The sequence below is a fragment of the Chelmon rostratus genome, chromosome 4, assembly GCF_017976325.1.
Source record: "Chelmon rostratus isolate fCheRos1 chromosome 4, fCheRos1.pri, whole genome shotgun sequence".
Lineage (NCBI taxonomy): Eukaryota > Metazoa > Chordata > Actinopteri > Chaetodontiformes > Chaetodontidae > Chelmon > Chelmon rostratus.
This window is the reverse complement of record NC_055661.1, coordinates 23,307,067-23,317,309: the sequence shown is the minus strand read 5'-3', so window position 1 is coordinate 23,317,309 and position 10,243 is coordinate 23,307,067. Positions and strand designations below refer to the sequence as shown.

The following is a 10,243-nucleotide window of genomic DNA, read 5'->3' as shown; positions in this document are numbered from 1 at the left end:
AATCACTGCAATCACAACTTTCACACATCCACAAGGTCTTTACATTATTATGATTGGAGTTAATAATTGTCAAATAAAACTAAACAGTTTAGATTACACAGGTTGGCCTAGCTGTAACAAATGACAGCAAGACAAAATGACTCCAGTGTACAATACATGGTTTGGATGAAAACATATTCCATTTTGTCAACTCTATCAGATGGTCTGACTGGGATGACAGGTGATCCCAAAAGCTCTTTCAATAGTAATATATAACCTTATTTTTTAATATGGTTAAATATTCAAATTCAATTCATTGGCTCTATTTACATATGCATGTACATATATGGAACAATTTACAAACCCCTGCATACATAACACTGAGCTCAACTTACTGATGAGATTCTAACACTATGCTTTACTTACTTTTCTATTCCAGTAAAAATTAGCCTAAAATGCCTCTCCGAGGCATACTGGAGGTATTTTGAAAGCTGTTTGAACTGTTTGGAGTACATACACGCTTTTGGTTGCTCTTCTATCCGCAGGAGTCTGAACCTTGGACTTATTTTTATGTGATAACTGTAGCTGTTTGGGCAGCACCTGACACACAGATGTACACAAGTTTCCATCACTTTTGAGGACATTACATAGACTTACATTCATTTCTTTCTTGGTACCATAATCATAACCCAAACCTGAAAATTTATATTATGAGGACTTGAGTTTTGTCCTCTTAAGGAAGGTGATTCCCCACAGTGTCTGTGTGAAAAGATTTATGTCCCCATAATAAATGTAATACACGTCCACACACACACACACACACACACACACACACACACACACACACACACACACACACACAGTTCCTCCTGTGCATTTTGTGCTTTTATTTTGAAGGTCACACACAGCAACCGGAAGTCTCTTTTTGATATCCCACAGAAACTGATATAAACATGGACTGATCAGGGAATATCTACTAAACAGACTGGCATGTTTCATCCTGATAACACAGCTAACACTGAAATAGACAGGCGAGCACAAAATAAGCTGACAAATGGAGACATTAAGCAATTTACTTGGCTTGGAGTGGATGGATGGCAAGAGTATTTTGATATTTCTCTTTCTTTTTCTGTTGTTGACTGATTTTTGGAAGAACAGGGTGCCGACAAACTTTCCTCCTGGACCCTGGTCTTTTCCTTTGATTGGTGACCTTCCTCGCATCAACCCCACCAAAGTCCACCTGCAGTTCAAGGAGGTATGTCCAGAGGCCATAAATACACATTCAGACCGTTCAGTGACAACAAACCACCCAGAGGACTGCTTCTGAAGTCAGTGATTTATCATCACACTATTCTAAAGCCTTATTACTTTTCCTTAATAGAAGATTTATAGGCTATAACAGTTTCTGCATTTTAAAATAAATAAATGACTCTATTCATAGAAGAATTGTTCAGACAGAGAAGGCGACATTTCAGAGCTGTTATGTAACAGTTCAGACACTTTGTAGTAAATCTAGTAAATCATTCACTCAAATGCAGAATGATAAGACTTGCAATAAATTTAAATGTACATAAAAAAAATAAAAATCATGAGACAGTTAACCCACCTCAATCAGCATGTCAGAGCTTGAAATATAACACAACCATTAGATCATGGTCAATTTTCATAATTTTATGACATTTTATGGATCAACAATGAAGTGATTAATTGTGAACAGAATCTGCAGATTAATAATGAAAATATCATTAGTTGCAGCCCTAACTGTTTGTTTTACACGTTACGTAAGTCCACTGAAAGCTTGAGTGATCGGACAGCGATTATTTCAGCTTGACTCATATGTTGTAAACACTTTTTTTCAGAAAATATTTAGGTAACGCCCTGTTACAGGTGAAATGTACAAAATTACAGGTGGCTTTGACATTTTCTAAAATTGTTATAATACTATAAAATGTAACAGTGAATTCTGTGAATGAGGCAGCTAACTTTAAATGATACATTTTAAATAATTTATGCAGTGCACAAAATGACACAAGGGAGAAAGAGAAGGAGGAAAACCTCTTTCCCACCACACAAAGTACCCAGGTTTCACCCCAGGGTGGAGTGGCTTCTCTTCAGTTAAATAAGTGGTCAGAAAACTGGCACCATCTACTGGTGCTTCAGCATCAAATGTTTCAGAATCATGTCACACTTGTGCAAACAGCTCGATGTTGAGCCAGCCACAGATTTTCCCTCAAACATATCTATTAGCTTAAATGTCGTCCTAAAGGTGCAATAAATCACAACCAGACTTGCATTAGAAGAAGCAAACCAGATTATTAGAATCATAAATCATGGAAGAAAAGAGGAAAATAAATTGGAGGTTACAGAAGTGAGAGTTTTCTGGAACCAGCCTCTGGTGGCCTTAATAAGAACTGCATATTAAGTCACTCCTTCATTTGCTGTTGTAGCAGTTTGGTTTTCAGCTACAGAATTAATACTACTCCTAATAATAATAATATGTATAAAGCCAGACTTTTGTCCAGGCTGACACAGCACTGTTGAAATAAGTCTGGAACCAGATGCATATTTGTGCAATAAGTTTGCCAACTCATTATTGAACCAAAACACCTGTCTGCTGTCTGTGTTCAGTTTGCAGAGAAATATGGAAACATTTTCAGCCTTCGTGTCTTTGGTGGAAGGATTGTGGTCATTAATAGCTACAAGTTTGTGAGAGAGGCCTTGGTCCAAAAAGGAGAGAACTTCGTAGATCGCCCCGTCATACCAATTGTGGCTGAAATATTTGGGAATAGAGGTAGTGTGTCTTTCATTTTGTTTAAAAAAATTGCTAATGAGTATTTAGTTAGGTAGTAGCATCAGACTGACTCCATATTAAGCATGTTAGTATTTAGCCAGTTGTCAGTTATACCCATTTCCCTGTTACTTCCAGTTTACTGTTCTGTGTTTCCAAAAAGGTCTGGCGTTATCCAATGGCAATTCATGGAAGCAGCAGAGAAGATTTGCTCTTCACACACTCAAAACCTTTGGTCTTGGAAAAAGGAGCCTGGAGCCATACATCCAGCAGGAGTGCCAATATCTCACTGAGGCTTTTGCCCTTCACCAAGGTACAGAACAAATATTATTTTTCACAACAACTAATCACCTAATCCTGCTAAACAAGTTACAGGCCAGTATGCGTTTGTACTCTGATACATTATTTTTGGCTGGTCTACAGCAAAGCGGCCAGTTTGTCCCTGACTGACTGACTGACTGATGAAGTTACAGTTGAGCATAGATGCAGCCCCTGATGCTATTGCTCGTGGGCTCTTCCCCCGCTCACGCTCCTGCTGGCGTGGCTGTTTAGTCGACAGATCACAACCTTAGAGAAGTCCTGTAGATGTGAGAACATCATCAAAACGTGAGGAAGTAATAGTTCTGACGTGTCAAAGATGTCAAAGCATTGTGTTACAGAGACATCTATTGAAGTTTGCATGCTAACTGGTTAGCCCGTCCTGTCTCATAGTACCTCAAGAGGTGATAGTCCGAGCAGTAATTTTAGCTTTTCTTCTGCCTGTGGCTCATCACACGTTTTTTGTTTTGACTTTGTGTTCTTTGTTTATGTGTTTTTACAGAGTTTCTTTGTGTCTTATCAACATTTTCTCTTTATTTTTAGGCAAACCTTTCCAAACCCTGTCTCTGATAAACAGTGCTGTGTCAAATGTCATCAGCTGCCTGGTCTTTGGGGAACGCTTTGAGTACAGTGACAAGCAGTACCAGAGTATTCTTCAAACCTTCAATGAGATGATGGTCTTGCTGGGAAGTTTGTCAGTACAGGTGAGCCCCCTTTGTAAACAAGATGCAGCAGAAATCTTTTTAAAATCAGGATTTATCCAGCCAGACCCCATAAGTCAATAGTCAATTTGAATAACTATTTTTGTATTGTTAGCAAAATGTACCTACAGTGTCAAAAGTAAAAACTTGAATAAGTACAGTCAAATATCCTGATATGTTATTACATGTTACATTATTATACTGTAACTGCACTAATGTGTAATGTGTTGTATCAGGTCTAGGTGGAACTTGGTTTCATTACTTTATTTACAGTTAGTAGTTCAGTTCAGTGGTTTGCCATCTATGAGTTGGGCCCCTCCACGGGTCACCAGATAAATCAGGTGATTAATAGAAGAGGAAAGAACAATCTAAACGGTGAAATATTGAATAGTTTGGTGTTTTTGCAATTTTTTTGCATATTTTTTATTTTTACATTTAAACTAAGCCATCTAATATGTTTATAGTGGAAATCTCTCTTTACTAGCACTGAAACTCAGTTGCAGGAATGCACCAACTAGACACAGTCTTTTGTCACAAGCCAGAGTTGTACATGCTTTATTTAGTGCAATCCTGTTTAAAAAAAAAAACAGTTTGGACGCTGTGTAAAACATAAATAAATACAGAATGGAAACATTTGTAAATGAACTGCGTTTACCGGTTATGGTTTTACGAAGTGTTCCTGAATCTATGTATAAATCTCCTTTGTACAATCATGTGTTCACAAAGTGGTGAACCTCGCTCCATCCTTGCTTGTGAGTGACTGGGCCTTTCCAGGATGCTCCTTTCATACCCAATCATGATACTGTCACCTGTTACCAATCAACCTGTTTACCTGTGGAATGTTCCAAACAGGTGTTGTAGACAATAAATGAGTGGAATTCAGTTACATGTAGTCCAGTGAACCTCTCTCTGAGTACATAGTGTTGAGAAAGACCTTTTAATCAGACAGATATGTTGACTTACCTCTGCTCTGTTTAACTGGCCCAAGACAGTGTGACAGTGAGCCAGCGGGCAAAATACCGTACCCTGAAACTGAAGCAGCTAAATAGAATTCAGCCATCATTAATTTTAGTATTTACACCTACTGTGGCATGTTCTGTGTCCAGGATTGGACAATGTGGGCAAAATATGTCATTTTATACCACAATGTCATTGATTGGAATTTTGAAAATTTTATAGAGAAAAAGAGAGATGGTTTAACAGATGAGAAGTGCCAAAATCAGGTTTTGCCATATTTGCCACAACCTCTACCAGTGTCTGCATTCAAGTTGTGACCTATTTCCTGATTCTCAGGTCATCTTGTTTTTGTCATCATGCTCTGTAGCTTTATAACACATTCCCCTGGCTGATAAAGTGGCTGCCTGGACCTCACCAAAGGATGTTCCCTCTGACACAAAAGTTGATGGACTTTGCAGAAATCAAGATAAAGGAACACAGAGAAAGCCTTGACCCCTCCTCACCCAGAGACTACATCGACTGCTTCCTCACAGAGATGGAAGAGGTGGGTGTTTTTCTGGGTCTGTATTGTATTGGTTCAAATTTATTTTCTAATGAACTCTGTCAACTGATACCAAAAACTGTCTTTCATGTTACTGATAGAAGGAGGACAAAGAGTCTGGCTTTGATATCAAGAATTTGTGTTTTTGCACTATGGACCTGTTTGGTGCTGGAACTGAAACTACAACCACAACTTTACGATGGGGGCTGTCATACATGATCTACTATCCCGACATACAAGGTGTGTTTGTGTGCATGAGTAATATCAGTCCCATCACATGCTGGCTTGTTTTGCAACCTTCCAGTTTTAGTTGAGTAAAAGTCAGGGCATTTTAGTTTTTATTGTAGTCAAAGAAACCATATATTTTAGTCAAGTTTTAGTTAAACTGTTGACATTTTAGTCTTTTTTTTAAGGCATCACTTAGATCAAAGTGCTCAAGGAGCTGAGGAATGAAGGGCTAACAGAAGTAGGGCTAGTAACCTCAGGCAAGTAGCCTGGGGACTGGGCAGAGACAGAGCAGGTGACCTCGGTCAAGTAGCCTGAGGACAGGGCAGGGATGGTGTAGGAGACTTCAGGTGGATAGCATGGGGGGTGGACAGATGAGTGGAACAGCAAAGGAGGCCGGCAATGAAGGCGGAATGGCCAAGCGACTCTGGGAAGAGGTGGAACTTGCTGGGTCCGTGACCGGCCAGACTGTAACGTAACGGGTGTGTTTCGGACTCAAATACAGTAACCCCAGTACACAGAGGTAGTTTTACTGACTTCGATCTCAGACTTGGCAGAGACCAATATGCAGCTACACAGTTTAAAGTTCAATTTAGGAATAAAGTCTCAGCATACTCGCAGCTGTGTTCACACATCAGCTTCACACCATAGCATATAGACTCACATCATTTCATGTTTTCACTGTGTGCAGAGAGAGTCCAGGCTGAGATAGATGCTGTCATTGGTTCGTCCAGGCAGCCCTCTCTGGCTGACAGAGAAAACATGCCCTATTGTAATGCTGTCATCCATGAAATCCAGAGAATGGGCAACATTCTTCCCCTTAATATGGTCCGCATGGCAATCAAGGACACTGTGATCAACAACTTCACAATCCCAAAGGTACATGATGATCATGTGAGGAAGTATTTCTTTATGTGAGCATTTTCTTTTTGTTTGTTTTCTGGCAACATAGTTTTTGAATGCAGAGCTTTTTGCTCCTATTTTTTAATTATTATGTTTTCATTTCCTCAGCTGCTGTTTCCAATGTTGAGAATTAACCTAAGTTCAACCTTGTAATTTGTTTACGTTAATCAAAACAAAGTCACTTGAAGAAATATAAAAAACTAAACAATATATAACTTTTATTTACTACTTTTATTAACCGAATTTCCCCAGGGCACCATGATCATGCCCACACTGGACTCGGTTCTTCATGATGAGTCGATGTGGGAAACTCCACACTCCTTCAACCCTCATCATTTTCTGGACCAGAACGGGAAATTTAGGAAGAGAGAGGCCTTCATTCCATTTTCAGCAGGTTAGTCAGTAGTTACAGCCCTCCAAAGCCCAGTTATACAGTACTGTAAAAAGTATTTGCTCCCTTCCCGATTTCTTCTATTCTTGCATATATGTCATCACTCAGTTATTCCAGATCCAACGCCAATTGACCCTGTGTGAAAAAGCCCAGACGAACGCCTAAGGAACTGCAGGCCTTGCTTGTCTCAGTTACTCCACCATGATAAAGAGACTGGGCAGAAATAGTGCAAACCCAGAAGAACATCAAGGACCATCTTGTATTTTCCAAATGGCCTGAAAGCTTTTTGGGGTCACGTTCTGTGACAATGAGTCGAAAGTGGATGTTTTTGCAACATCTGCTAATGCAACATTCCACAATAAGAACATCAACAGTCACATATGATGGTGTAGGAATGCTTTGCTGCTTCAGGACCTGGGGGCCATTATTGATGGAATCATGAATTCTGCTCTCCACCAGAAAATTCTGAGGGATCATGTCCGGCCTTGATCTGAAGCTCAAGCACAGTGGGGTTATGGCCCAATCAGAGGGCAGTCTTTGCAGTGACAGGCATCTTTTGCTACTTGTTTTCTATAGACAGTAAGCCTTTTGTGTGATGCATGACCCGGGCCCATGTTGTTTTAGATGCCTGGAGAACCTTGCGTTTTTGCAGAAGCGCTCTGAGCACCTCAAGTTGAAAAATATTGAACTCAGAGGAGAAAAGCACCCAACGTCATTTGCAATCCAATCAGAATAAAGAGGGCAAAGGAGGGGAAGGAATGTTTCTGAATGGCTCAAAAGAAACAAAATTAAGGTTTTGGGTTGGCCAAGGCAAAGTCCTGAATCCAGTTGGGATGGCACAAATCCTCCAATGTGGCTGAATTAAAGAAGAGTGGGCCTAAATTCCTCCACAGCAATGTGAAGGACTGATATCCAGTTACTGCACAGCTGTAATAACTGTATTTTGTGTTTACTCAGGTTGTCTCATTCAGTTGAGTTTGAAGAATTAAAAGTGCTGCAGATATACAAAAGTAGGAGGAATCAGGAAAGGAGCAAATATTTTTACACAGCCCTGTATGTTGTTTAAACCACCACCAAACGGCCAGACTACAACTCATCTGTTGTATTGTGTATCCACAGGGAAACGCATGTGTCTCGGGGAGCAGCTGGCCAAGATGGAGTTATTCCTCTTCTTTACCTCCCTCCTTCAGAGGTTTTCTTTCTCTGCAGCTCCTGGAGAGCAGCCCTCTCTGGAGTACGAGTTACGAAGTAGTCGCACGCCCAAACCTTGCTGCCTCTGTGCCGTACCGCGATAAATCCCCAACTATCCGAAAACGAGCCATCTCTTCTTAACACATGATTCACCAATCATCAATGAGTTCCACTGCATTGATATTCTAATAACCACTATTTGCTATATTGATCTCTTCCTATGAGTGACACATAACTGGGAAGTATGTTTCCTCTTCTCAATCAATATGCCTTTTCCACATTATTAATGTAATCTACGGAATTCAAATGTGCAATGAAATCCTTAAAACATTCCAGGTTTTCATAGATGTTACTGAGTTTTTGAGTTATTCACAAAGATACATTGATGTAAATCCACCCTCATTAAGAAAAAGAAAACATAAATGGGGCTAAAACAATATATAAAAGACATATTGGAGAAGCTAGGTCTGTCTGGTTTATGGGGGAAATATCACCTTTCACACTTCCAAAGCTTCCTCTAGTTCACAACTCTCGTCGATGATAAGAAAGGGACCCCAAACCTCATGTCTTTTTCATTGTGGAGGCCTATTCACTTGTAAGGATGCGGCTTGCGGACAGCTTTTCAAGTATCTTGCTTGTAATAGACATTTTCTTCTCTTTGCTGTGTCACGTGCAATCCTCTGGGTTGGGAATACAAAGTTTAGGGTAAGCAGGGACTGCATTTAAGGTAACTTGAGAAACACAAGTGATTAAATTAAGTGCTTGTCTGCATTGAATTTGACACAAATATCCAGAATATTTTAAAAAGAAATCACTGGCACCTAATCTTTCCTTTCCACTGCACATTGGATTTGTCTGTATTTTGTGCTTCACATTAATGAATAATAATAAAAAATGCTAAGTCCTTTCGAAGAATACATGCAAAGGAATTGTGTATACTCCTGAAATTAAAATATTTTAACATTTCATTTCAGCAGAATGTGTTCAAATGCAGGCTCTGTACCCAGAAAACAGGATTACATGTATTAAGTTTGGATTCTGTCACCTAAATTGTCATAATAATATAATTACAATAAAATTTCTACAAACACTATGTTAGTTTTCTTCACCTACTGTGTCCTCAATCAGTTGTTTTGGAAAGAAAATGTAAACTTAATCAGTTTCATTACTTGAAGGTCAACACTGTCAGGTGTTTTGTATATCTTCAACGAAATATATAATTTTGAGTTCGATTGATTGTGTTTATGTGCTCAACTACCAGCTGAACTACATGCAATTATGGCCTCTCTGCTTAAAACGTCAATTTTAGATGCTTAATATTAAAAATCAAGGTAGGAAATTATTACTTCAGAATAGTGTCTGAACAAAAAATCTATAATGTCTTTTATTCCTTCATATCTGAATGACACCATTAGATACTTGAGGACTTTACATTGTTGATGGACTGATCAAATTAATAATTAATAAAATGTTTTTCGGTGTGTCTGACTGACTTGACACAAATCAAGTTCTAAAGTGCATACATGCGCTTTTCAAAATAAAATTCTTCTAGCAGAAACCTGTTCCTTCATGTGATTGTTAGTTGAGATCTACAAATAATGTAGTATTAAACACATTAAAAAAAAAACATATTTGAATGTCCCAAGCATAAGTGAGAGACGATGTGAACATGAACATGAAGTGACAGATTCTTTCACCTTACGTATAAAAAGCAGCACTTTGAGCTATTTGAGCTAAATTGAACCTTTGACATTTTTTATTCTTTGACTTCTTAATTCTGAAAATGAGCAAACCTCAGAGTCTCTTTTATCTTTACATGAACATACACCCACTTTAACTTCTGGGTTTTCCCTGTGAAGCTTTTGAAGTTAGAAATGGAAAATAACCAGTGAAAGGAAATAGCAAAAACTAGGGTACCTTGAGAAAGTCTCTGCTTATTTTTCTTGTAACACAGTCACTGCCCTGGCACTCTGAGGAACTATAAGCATTAGCAACCAGCTAAATGAGAAAAGATATGTTTTGTTTTGTTTTTTTAATGGGAAGGGACCTCTTTCAGAGAAAAAAGTGTAAGTTTGTTTTACCAAATTACTTAGAAGACAGAAGATGTATATTTATTGTCAGTTCAGAAACAAGTGAGTTGTACTGAAATGTTTTTGATGTCGTACGAATCAACACGTGTCTGCCTTTCTGTTCACTTCATCAGCACATTTAGAGTTACTCTAAAACAAATTCAGAAGTGCCAGGACTAA

The 10,243-nt window shown here is 38.7% G+C and overlaps 1 protein-coding gene across 1 annotated transcript; it reads left to right on the top strand.

Annotated features, from left to right (window-relative positions):
- The first annotated feature begins 1,033 nt into the window (after positions 1-1,033).
- LOC121604989 (cytochrome P450 2J4-like) lies at positions 1,034-8,098 on the top strand. Its single transcript, XM_041934678.1, has 9 exons — positions 1,034-1,234; positions 2,608-2,770; positions 2,931-3,080; positions 3,629-3,789; positions 5,111-5,287; positions 5,386-5,524; positions 6,201-6,388; positions 6,665-6,806; positions 7,923-8,098. The coding sequence occupies exons 1-9, from the start codon at positions 1,034-1,036 to the stop codon at positions 8,096-8,098; spliced, it is 1,497 nt and encodes a 498-aa protein (XP_041790612.1).
- Positions 8,099-10,243: the final 2,145 nt, after the last annotated feature.